The sequence below is a fragment of the Scomber japonicus genome, chromosome 15, assembly GCF_027409825.1.
Source record: "Scomber japonicus isolate fScoJap1 chromosome 15, fScoJap1.pri, whole genome shotgun sequence".
Lineage (NCBI taxonomy): Eukaryota > Metazoa > Chordata > Actinopteri > Scombriformes > Scombridae > Scomber > Scomber japonicus.
This window is the reverse complement of record NC_070592.1, coordinates 26,948,460-26,961,100: the sequence shown is the minus strand read 5'-3', so window position 1 is coordinate 26,961,100 and position 12,641 is coordinate 26,948,460. Positions and strand designations below refer to the sequence as shown.

The 12,641-nt window shown below is 40.5% G+C and overlaps 1 protein-coding gene across 1 annotated transcript in view; it reads right to left on the bottom strand.

Moving 5' to 3' along the window:
- LOC128373929 (ubiquitin-conjugating enzyme E2 E2) overlaps positions 1-12,641 on the bottom strand; it is a 72,189-nt gene that overhangs the window by 47,947 nt on the left and 11,601 nt on the right. Inside the window, exon 3 of the mRNA XM_053334130.1 lies at positions 12,499-12,549. Within this exon, the coding sequence (XP_053190105.1) occupies positions 12,499-12,549 (51 nt within the window). The remainder of the gene's footprint in view (positions 1-12,498; positions 12,550-12,641) is intronic.

The following is a 12,641-nucleotide window of genomic DNA, read 5'->3' as shown; positions in this document are numbered from 1 at the left end:
ACATACAAGCACATAATCCCTGAAAAACTCACTGGAATAAATAGGCCAGTTATGCGTGCTTGTGTGCATGTCTGCTCTGTGTATCGCTCTGATTCTGCACTGGAACTAACATTTAGACAGTCTCAGTTTAAATGATCTACAGCAGATCATAGTTGTTGTGAATTTAGGATATTTAAGTCCAACTTACTGCTGAATTGGGATTCATTCCATTTTTACATTATCCACCTTTTTCTTAACTGTCCATTATACATGGAACATCATTTTAGTTGTTGTCTCAAACCCCTAAAAGCCCTAAAATCTGAGATACACACAACATCACAGCATGTTTTCCCATGAAGTCACACCTGTTAAAGAGATTTAGGATGGTGATCCAAACATTTCAGATTCAGTTTCCAGCTGACAAAACACCTGATTTGTTTAAACAAATCTTCTTTTTTAGCAGGAAAGAAAGATATGGGAAAAATTCAGGTGTCCCTTCATCTGTGTCTTATTTGAACCTGGTCTGACTGTCTACTTTTGCTAAATGACAAACATCACACACAGCAGATGATATCAGCTGTAGTTAATTAGCTTTATTTCCTTAACCCTCTGGCTGCTGTGTGATAATATTGTGCTCTCTGCGAGCTGCAAGATGCAAGCTGTCGTCTACACACAGCCAAAGATTGTTAGTGAGGGGTAAGAAACTAACTCCGCAGGTGTTTCCATCCACCTGTTTCTATGTGGGTTTCAGTGTTTTTAACACTTGAGGTGTTGTGGCAACAAAAAGAATCATTTGAGCTTTGACTGCTGCTCTTTTAATGATGTCATCTCGTCTTCTGCGATGGTTTAATGTCACCAGTTGTTTTACTTCTACTGATTTGTTGTGATTTCATTTGTAATCTGTGAAAATCTTTGCAATCTATCTACGAGACCAAATGATTGGCGGCTTTTTCGGACCGATCTATCCGGTCACCTCACGTCGTTTTCTGAAGCATTTGGCATTAAACTTTCATTCTTGTTGTCAATATTCATCCATTTTTATCTTGGTTTTCAGTTTTTTGGATCAAACAGCTTGACAAAAATGAAGGTATGCAATGTAAGTAGGCTATGCATGTTATTTCATCCTGTCGTTTAATCAGCGCTGCATATCGTCTGCTGATAATCTTGTTTTCGGGTTGTAGTTGGAGGTTGTGAACATATGCTTCTTCCTTCCCTGCCAAGAAAAAATGTCTACAGATCTAAATGAAATCTGTGAGTTTTATTTATTCATAACTTTAGTTGCATGCGAGTATCGGAAGGGAAAAAAACCTAATTAGATTGGATAAGGGATTTGAAAGGATTTGGATGCAACGGATAGGACGGTGGATTTGGATCCAGTAACTCTACAGAGATCGTCATCATCAAGACATAGAGGCAGGTACTGTGGGCATTTATGGAAGTGACAACAACATCATTAACATAATCATTAAAACCAAATCATCTATGTACCCTGACCATTATTTCAGTATCCAGCTAAATAAATCATTGACTGTGTTATGTACAGTTCTATGTGTTTGCATCAGGTGGAACACTGAGCAATGAATTATTACCTCATTAACAGGCGTAAATGAGACTGTTACAAGTTATTAACTGCAGGTTTAAGTATAACAGCAGTATTGGCAATTTTTAATTAGTCCTTCAGAACAGAGCAGGCTGTCTCAGACGGCCTTATTGCCTTCCGGGAGCCAATTTAGTCGGTATACAAAAAGGTCTAAGTAAGTCTGTGGCCAAATGTATATCCAGCAACATGAGTATTGATCTGCTGCTATTTAACAGCCTCTGTCCAGTCTTCTCGTTTCAGTCTTGGCACCAGATTTTGGAGCCAAGCTTTAGGGATTCAGTTCTTAAAAAGGTGTTGGATGGTGTTGATAGTTCTGAGCAAACCAGTCAACTTCTGCCACGGTAAACTGGGAGAAGCATTTCTTTATGGAGCCTGATTTAAGCACAGGAGGGTGGATGGTAATGTTGAAACAGGAAAAGGGATAAGCACACATTTTTGAGGCAAAGCTGGAATCACGATATGAAGTACATCTCAAGTCTCTTAATCAATGGTTCTTAGCTCCTCGATCCTGGTACCGGTAGTTGTTCCGAACCACCTTTGTGACGGATGTCCCAAGTCTCTTATTTCGGCTCTGTGGAGCGAGGAGCAGCTAGGGACGACTCGTGTCTCTAAAATCATATTTCTGGAGTGCCTTCATAGTCGAGTGGTTACAGCATATACCTGCAACAACCCTGGTTCAAGCACCAGCAAAGGACCTTTGTTGCATGTCATACCACTTTCTCTCTCTTCCCTTGTTTCCTATTGGCGTCTCTACCACTAACTGTCCAAATAAACACAAAAAACCCCCCTAAAATCATATTTCCTCCTCTCCTTAAGCCATTTCTTCATGTGCTTCCATGGTGGGAGGGACTAAAGCACAAGAAAAAGACGCATGTGAGGTAAAGGATGCAATATTAGGGACTTGGGATACACTCATCATCTAAAATATCCTTGTATGCTGAAGCCTTGAGATTGTTCTTCATCAAAAATAAACAGAATGGTACTTTTGTCCACCTACCTAAAGCTGTATTGAATTTTTCTTTAAAAATATACAAGAGTCCTTGTCTACAGCCTTTTTTTGCTTCGACAGTAGGCTCTTGAGTGATACACACTATGTCAACTGTGTGGTTTCAAAGTCAGCTGTAACAACTAACCACAGTGTGACTTGCTACTGCTTTCTAACATTACACACAAGAGGGGTTGAGAGTCCTTGACGATAACAGCGACGCTGTCTCTAGAGCTTGAACCTTGAGCTCAAATGAAAAGGACGTCTCTGATAGGACGGTGCTGTCGTGGATGTTTTTAAGTAGTGTACGCTGACAAAGAATCATGGCGGCGAAGTAGAGCAATAAAGCAATCTACTTTCATTATTTCAGGCTGTTATCATGAAACAACCTATTATTATTATCACATCCTCCTCCTCCTCCCTCATTACCAGTCACCTTACATGGTAAATAACCATTCATTTCTCAGCAGCAAACCACAAAACTATAGTCATCACCACTGAATCCTGCATAACCTAACACATACTGCTTTTTCATACAGCTGTTAGTTAATAGTAAGGCTCATTTTAGCTGTTGTCGTAATCATTTTGCCGTATCGTCCCACCCTCCCCTCCCGTCTCTGTTCTTGTATGAGCAAATGCGGCTTTTTGTCTGAGCAGCGAGTCGCTGGCTGAACAGCTGGTGCACCCACACGCCGGCTGTTTCACTGCGGGATGTTTCCTAATAACAAACTGGACCTCCTCCCATTTATCTGACAAGACCGCAGCTACAGCTACAGTAGCTGGCTGAGATGCTGCAGGGCTGAAATGCAGACCTCAACTACAGGCCAGACCACTTTACACACATACACACACACACACACATACATACACACACGCTTCAACCTCATCCGATCATGCCACAGCAAAGCGACTCTATAGCAACCAGACAACTTCTATAGCAAGACTAGAAATGTAAAAGATGAAATGTAACTACTAGGGTTGCATTGATTTTCAGAACTGTCCATCACAGCTTCCCAAGACTCCAAGGTGGCATCTTTCAATGTCATGTTTTATCCAACCAACAGTCCCCAAACTGTCACATATTCAATTTACTATCATGAAAGGTGAAGAAGCAGCAGCAAAGCCTCACATATTGGAACCATTGAATCTTTGCCATTTTTTCGAAATATGACTGAAATGACAACCGGGATAGCTAGAGATTCATTTTCTGTTCACTGATTGATCAGTTAATCGACTCTGCTCTGGCTATCTAAACTTTCACATAACATTGGTTGGACAGCTGTCTGACAAATGTCCCTTATTAAAAAGAAGCACTATTCTCTCATTAAATTATGGGCCAAATGAGAAACAAACTACAGGGTCTCTCAGGCATTCTGCAGTTTACTCTCATCCTGTATGTCCTTCAGATTCTGATATTAAGAGGATCTTGTAAAAACAACTCAAACAATCCCAGCATGATAAGACAAAGATAGGATGTTTTGTGAGACAGACGAAGAGAACATTAGCCCTGAACTCCGCTCCATAAATAAGTAGGGTTTTACATCATACAAGTGTAGCCCTTTTTAATGATGCTGGTGGATGTTGTCCAATTAAACAAAGGTGGGCTGCTTCAGAAATTCATCTTCAAACAGAACATCATTAACAGAATGTATTGTTCCCCTCAACAGTTCAACATTAATGTACATGAAATGAGGGATCCACTGATGGGTTAGTTGAGACTGACCTTTTTTATAAGCAGATCGGGTATATGTGACTGATATACATTAAATGCACTCTTGTGTTCAGCTCTGTTCATGTGCCGCGCTGAGCTGATGCCGATGGGTAAAGCATGTGCTGGTCCTATAAATCACATCCTTCATGTGCGTCACTGTAACGGCATGTTAATGTGAAAGCAGAGGTGGGACCTGACTGTGAAAGCAGAGGTGGTGATAATAGCATCTGTCACTGGAACAAAGTTCAATGTGGGGATAACACATTTGTGTCTGGATTAAAGTTTGTGTCTGAAACTGTTGTTTTGGACATTTTGTGCTCTTTTCAGTGGAAAGTTGGACTGCAAATAATTATTTTGTTATTTTCATTAGCAATTAATCTGATGATCAATTAGTCATTTTACCTGTAAAATGACAGACAATAGTGACGTAATAGAGTGTGTAACTCCTAGGACCAAAAGCCACTTCCTTAAATGTCTCGTTTTGTCTGAAGAACATTACAAACCCCAAATACATTCACTTTACTATCATGTTCCACAAACACAAGCATGAAATGGTGGAACCAGCACATGTTCAATTACCAGAACATTGCAAACAATGCAGATTCATTTTCTGTCAATCTACTAATCAATTATTAATAAACTTATTGGACAAGAGCATTGAGAAAATACCTACCTCTTTAACAAAGCATGATTTAAACCTAGCTATTGATGAAACTACATTGTGGCAGATGGTGTTTGGTTTGGAGAAAATGGAGATACAGGAGTGTGTAATAAAGCTGAAGGCTGCACTTAGCCTCAGCTGTCCTGCAGACATAGCGATGACGGAGAGGACAGCGAGGACGGCTGTCTGCACTGTCTGTAAGGTTTCTATCTGCTCACCGCATCAGGAATCCTGCAGCAGCAACTACATGTGTGTGTGTTGCATGTATTAGACAAGTTAAACATGAAGGCGTGTTTGGTTGTTTTGAGGAGCGCATGTTTCGTGCATCTTCTAAACAACATGTTTTTGAAAAGGCTCGGCTCAGTGCGCTGCATAATCCATAAGGTTCCCATTTAAAAATCATTTAAAATGCTGTTTGTTAGAAGATGTCTCTGTGGTCTGTGTATAAAATGTTTCTCCTTTGCTTCTGACATGTACATTTTGTTGGCTTGTAGATTTATCATCTCTGTAGTAAAAGCTCCGTTTATATTGCTTTACTATGGCTGGTAAAGAGCTGACAAGCAACATACAGAAGCACTAATTTCCCTTCTGTCAATCACTGTGAGACAGCTGTGGGGAATTTTCTTCATGTACATTTTACTGACATCTTTAAACTCCTGCCTCGTGGTCGCATCAGACACTTAAGGGGACTAGAAACCCCTGAAGATATAGATATAGAACTCCTATTTCTGACTTTGATATGCATGTATTTTACAGTCCTCGCACTGTAACCGTAACAGCTGTTGATACCTCTTAAAAACACAGAGTTACGAGACAGATGTATGAGAGGAGTCATTGCGAGAAACGCTGCCAATAAAACATCTTTTCTTCCTTTTACCGACTCAAAAGTCTGTCATGGGCTTGATCCCGAAAATTTAAAAAAAAGAAAAAGCTTTTATGTGGAATCCTTGACTCAGACTACTTTTCACAGTCCAGCTGGCCGGACCAGGACCAGGACCAGAACAAGGACCAGGAAAACCATGTGCTGCACTACCCAGATGTGATTTTAAAGATCTCACATGAAAATGGTTCCATTTAAATATAGCAGCTGTCAGGGACTTTAGGTGAGAACTAAACTTAGTGACTCATGCTAATGTTAAACTGATGTTTGATTTGCTTGTTTGCTTTATATGTTTGTACTGACTGCATGGTGGCAATAAATAATGCAGCAGATAGTCATGGTTGGGTTAACCATATGAGGGGCCCTAAGGGTAAAAGCCTGCTGTTTGGCCCCTGTTAAAAACACCACACCTGGCTGTCCATGCTTAGTACAGGTTGTAAGCCCTCCAGTTTCACACACATTTGGCCTCATTATCAATTTAGATAATAGCCTAAACACATCCGCTTTCCTTGAAGGTTAATGTTTTAGCTCATAGAAGTGTATTTATTATTTATGACTGTCTGTGTTTTAGGCCATAAAACATAGTGGGAGACCCTGAAAAGGTCACCAGAGAGGAAGAATTGATGCTGTTCAGCACAACAAGCGGGTGCTTGCACAGATTGCTAGATTTAAATGTTGTAATTTTTAACACTGTGAGGTGCAGAGTGGTGGGAGCTTCATCTCTTCTCCACAACACTGGGCTTTATTCACTGGAGCAGGGTGGCTGATAAAAAGATGATCAGGGTCAATTTGATGCTGTGCAGTACTCAACTACTTTGAGAAAAATGATCAATTGCAATTTTAACAACTGGTCAATGAACTAATTAGGGAGAAAATAACCCTAACCCTAACCCTAACCCTTGACAATCATGTGAGTCAATTTTCAAGCAAGAATTCTCAAGTAAATGTGCTGCAGCTTTATAAATATGATCATTTGCTGCTTCTTTAGTCTTAAATGACAGTAAATGGAATATCTTTTGGAAGAGATCTGAAGACATCACCATGGACTGATTAGTTGTGGATTAATCAATTAAAGAAAGTATATTGAACATGAACAGATAATTAAAATAATCCTTAGCTGCAGTCGCATTTCAATACAATTCACTGTGGAGCCCCGATGATAACCCACTATGTTATTATCATCAAGGAGGAAAATCTGAAACCTAAAAGAGCATTAAGATCATTGTGACACCTTTTGGTCTCTAAGAGCTTGAGGTACTGAAGGTGAATGATGCGGCTGGGCTGAGATCAGTTATTTAATTAAATACGGCTGTCAGAGTGTCAGTCACCCCTGTGCTGTAATCCTTCTGAGTGCATTTCTCAATATTCATCACCTGTTGAGGGACAAGTGAAACTGAACAAAGCAAATCATTCGCATTAACTTAAATGACATAAACATAATTCCCATTGACAGCTAAATGGAAATGCAGTATTTGGTCACAGTAAAAGCTCAGCTCAGCGTCTATTATCTCCCCTTTTTTGAGAAAGTGAAACCGGCTCTCGGTGAAAGCTTGAATTGTGTTTTGAGTCAATCATATCTCCAGCCTGATAGTCACGGATGAATTCACATTTCTCTCATTTAGAGCCATTCTGTGCCGATACTTTCTTCTGCCTTATTGCTTTCATTTCTTAAGATCTTCACTGATATCCGCTGAGGAGTTCTTCCTCTGGAACGCACACGTCTTATTGGGATTAAGAAAGAGAGAGAGAGAGAGAGAGAAAGAGAGAGAGAGAAAGCATGGCCAATTCCCCCTTGGAATCCACACATTGTTTCCCCCCCTCAGCCGATGGGGGATTCTTATCAAAACGCTGCCAGGATGATCATGAAAGGATATGGTAATTATGGAAAACACACACACACACACACACACACACACACACACACACACACACATACACACACAGAGGCAGGCAGAAAGGCCGAGCAAGCGCAGGGCTAATATAATGTGTCTGGTGTGGGGGCTATTTACATACCCTTCCAGAGCGCTTGTCACATTCAATTAATTACTCTCTGGCAGTGTGACAAAGATGATTAAAAAGAATGATGGAAAAATATTTCCTCATATCCCTCCAAAAAAAAATCCCCACAACAAGTCCTTTTAAACGAAGCCAAATTACATCTAAAAAACGAGGCCCGTCGCCTTTCTAAAAGTTAAAGGTGTTTTTTCTGTTGGTTCTCCCCAGAGGGATTACAGTACAGCACCGTTCCCTCTATTGCAGAAGGGGAATGCAGAAAATGAGCCAGCCGGAGAGAGGATGTTTGTAGGAGTGGCTGTGATCATGAGCTGTGCTTTTATTCTGGCTAGAGGAAGAAAAAAAAAAAAAAAAAAAAAAAAGAGAGAGGAGCGGGAGCCTGTAGGGTAATGAGCTGCATCACAGCGTCCGTTCATAACCCCAACACATCTGATGTCTTTCAGGGGAACGCAGCCTATTTAACACTGTCAGATCAATTAGCAGGTGAAGAAAGGGCTGCGGGGACGTGGAAGCCCTTTTGTTCAAAATGGACAAACGGTGCGAGAGCCGAGGTACGGGATTCATCCCGAGCGAGTTTTTCTTTTTTTTTTTTTTACGCTCACAATGTGCGATTGTGCTTCGCTTACGGCACAAAAGAACAGCCTGAATCAGGATTGTCGCGGTGAAAAGGTGTAGGCTAAATCAAACGGCGGGGATTGTGACAGCCTTGTGGGAGGTGGGGAAGGAATGGGGAGGGGAGGGGGGGGGAATTGGGGAGCTGTTAGAGTGAGGCAAATACCCCAAGGGGCGTATGAATACAGGAATCTACATTTCAAGTAGAGCCGGCTCGTATCTCTACCTGCCGCTGAACTACGCTCGAGGTCTAATTTTTCACTTATGATTGAGGGCTGCAGCCGGGTTGAATCCATTTGTCACCGGAGCTCCTTTCAGTGTGGATGTTCTGTTCAAGGAAGCCTCCCTTACACAAAAAATGTAATATTTAATACAAATGTCTGCCGGTGTCTTTTTTTCCTTTGTGCTGTTTGGCCTATTGTCAGGAAACATAATGGTTGTGCTTAGCCTCGTGTTTGAGATCGGAAAGAGCCGACAAAACAAATCGAGACTCTGATGGATAGTCCCTTTATAAAGAGAACTTATTTTCACCTACTGAATCTCATCTTCTACAAGCAACCAGGTGGAGTAGTTGTACAGATGTGGCTGTCTGCAGAAACAAACCTCTGAACGCAGAAGTTGCTTTAACACCTTTCAAAATGAAATGTCACCTTTTTTGACAGGAAGTCTTGAACACAAAGCATTTGTTCAAAGTTACAACGGCAGCGGCAACACAAGAGAAAAATCACTAACACGACTTCAGAGTTCATGTTCCAATCAAACAATGGATGCAGATCTTCTCCAGAGGCTTGTTCCTACTGCTTTGGATGGATGGCTGCTGTCAGCTGGTCTGTTGTACGCTGTCCAGGTGGAACTATTGTTCATGTAGTTAAATCACTCTGGTGTAGAGGCATGGCAGAACCAACACCAATCCAATACCTGAGCTCTCTTTGTCCAAACATTAAAATCTGTGTATGTCACTGTTTGGAAGCCTTTGGGATCATTTGTATGTCGGCAACATGTGGTCAGAGAATGTTCTAGCACTGGAAAAGTGTATTAAGGATGCAGCCATCTGATTTATCAGATCAGTATTGGCACCAATAGTGATCTTATTAAGTGGATTTAGTGTCTAGGGTTAGGGTTAGGGTTAGAGGTTTAAGGTTATTAGTAGAAGTAATTAATGGAAGTCATTTTCTTTGCCAGTTCCATCATCAGTTTTTAGTGCTACAGTAGACTTGGCCTCACATGAAAAAGATCCGCATAGTGAGGCTGACAGATTGAAACCCTGAGTCGAGGTATAAGAGTTGGTATCAGGAGGAGGAAAAAGCTGGACTGGTTTGATGCATTAAGCTTCTACTGATACTCATCACATCCTTCATGTGCCTCAACAGTAAGTGCATTTTAATGTGAAAGCACTGGAAGGCCTTTATTGGAAACCGATAGTACTGACAGCACCACTCGGGGTTCATCAGCCTCACCAAAAAACGACTTTGAGTAGTACATTTTCTGCACTTGTTGGAAAGAAACAAAGCTTGAAAGCAAGGAGCAAGTTACAGCTCATTAGTGATGAATAGTTAGCAACTGGTGTCAAAATGCACTGCAGAGGAGTGTTGTAATGTTGGTTTAGCAGATATGATACAATCAGTTTTGGTTTGTGAGCCAAAAAAAAAGGTGATTACAGAAAAGCTGCAGAAGCATGTAATTAAGCTGGAGGACACCTTTTGTCTCGGATGTCTCATTGATCCGACAGAAGGGATTGTGCTAGACAAGTTGAAGGTGATCGTGTGCTGCTGTTAGGTCAGGATATATAAAAATGTAATGGATGTGGATGCATTAGAACAAAACAATCTTAGAAATGGACTAGAACAATATAACAAAGATATGCATAAGTCTGAAAGGAATGACGTCTAACTGGAAATTCACATGCAGGTCAGGTCAACATCTCTGTCCACAGCAGCAGCTCCTGACCAGCAGCAGCAGCAGAAATGTACAGAAGCTAAATAATCTTCATGTCGGCTTTACGGGAAGAAATCAACAGCGTCTGTATTTACTGATCCAGTGATTTTATTTCCTGAGTGTAGCAGGCAGAGAGGAATCGCACAGACAGACTAGGAGCTTTGATCGTCAATATAGATACGCTTAATAAGTTCAAAGCACATATATATACAGCTGGATATTTGTATGATTTAAACACATATTTGTGTGATTTAAACAGCTGCCTGCTCAGATTCAGCTTCACTAAACGAGACAGAAATAGACTCAAAAAGAAAAAGAAAAAGAAAAAGAAGAAAAACACACAGGCGGACTCCGAGAGACGTACGACACTCACACGTGTCTCAGGGTCGGTGGATTGATAAGATTTAATTGATTAAAGCCAGTCTGTTCCGCTATGTGGTTCGGCTTTCACAACCTCATGTTAACTTAGCAAAGCAAAAATGTATATCAGTTAAAGGAGTACAATTGTGGAATATAATTGAAAATGTGTAACACACTACACAGATTTTAAGATAAGCTATTAATATCATGGTATATGGGTCAATGAGGTTTTTTGTGTCCATTTGGTTTAGTCAAAATTAAAGTGGCTAAAATATGAAAATACATGTATGATTAACTTGCACACATTCTTTTTTTGTGGACCCAGCTCAAATTTCTGCTTTTAATCCATTTTGAGAGAATATATTAGAGGATTATGGAAACAATGTCTAAGTGGTGTAACCATAAAAACTTTGTACCAAATAATTCAACTTGCTTAAAACGTAAAAAAGTAATTATTAGTATAAGTCCACTTAAATACAATCTAGGTGGATAACATATTTAGTATTTATCATTCTTTTGTGGTTACACCATTTGACATTTTCAAGGTTAGGTAAAAAATGGTGCAAATGTCATTTCAAATGACATAAAACCTACAAAAATATAAATGATGCTGCTTTTAAATATATTTTTTATTATATTTTTGTATTGTTCATCTCGCCAACCCTTGTGTGTCACTGAGCCATATATGAATGCTGTTATGGATTTCGTTATGTATTTGAACCTTGATACTTTTGGAGATTTATAACCATGCATATTTATATGAAGAAATATGTATATGTGTATATTTTTATTTGTATTAGTATATGTACATTATGTAAATATTATTATAAATGTTTTGTACTGTTATGTACGTAGGAGTCTATTTAAAAAGGTGAATGTAAAAAGCGTTGGTGTTATAAGCTAATGCTTCAGCCTACACCTTTTCAGCCACTGTTTCTAAAGGAGATAAAAAAAACAAGGATGTATGATCATTTACTTTATTTATTTACATGTGCATCTGAGTCTAAACTAAACTAAACATGAGAAGTATCCCAATAAATTTCACTGAGTGAGGTTTATAGACAGCTCTGGTACCACATCTGCAGAAGTTGTTGGTAGACACTCTTAAGTTTAGGTCAGCCATGGGAGAGGGAAGAAGTCAGATGTGTATACCTGCTTTTACAACTATCTGCAGTGTGTAACCTCAGCCCAACAGCCCTGCCAGCGTCTTCGCATCACTGACTTTTTCAGCCCTACAGGAAATGCCTGGACTTCAGTGACTTTGGGCCGCACCTCCACCTTCCCCTCGCCCTCTGACGCTGCTGAGAAAAATGCTGACTCAACAAAACCTCCACACAATGAAAGCTCTTAAACGCAGATCTTGATTGGCACCTTCTGCCTACCTTTCACCTCTGGAAGGAAAAATAAACCATGCGAACCAGTTTGAGCTGCGGTGAGAGAGAGATAGAGAGAGAAAGAGAGAGCGGGCCTTTCCCACCCTTAGGGAGCGTGAGCAAACATGACAGTGTTGCTACGGTGATCCTAATGGTAAACACTGCCAATCAGCTCAATTGCACAGATGTTTATTTATTTACTCTCCCTTCTTTGCCCGTGAGTCTTGATTCATGCCTCAGACTGCTTACGAGGTCCGTTCATGACGTTTCAGCTGGAGCAGCACAATAATCCACCGATTCATGTGACTCACCGAGCTGACGCAATCCATTCACACACACACACACACACACACACACATAAAAAAACCCCACAATCAACAGGCTCCTACCTGCAATTTGGCGGCGGGTCCAAGGTTATCTCTGCGAGCTCTTTCTGGATCCTGAAACGAGACCAAGATCTGAGTTACAATCACCACACACGTGCACGAGACACAGACAGTTATATAAATCCTGCCTGTAAAAAAAATCAATC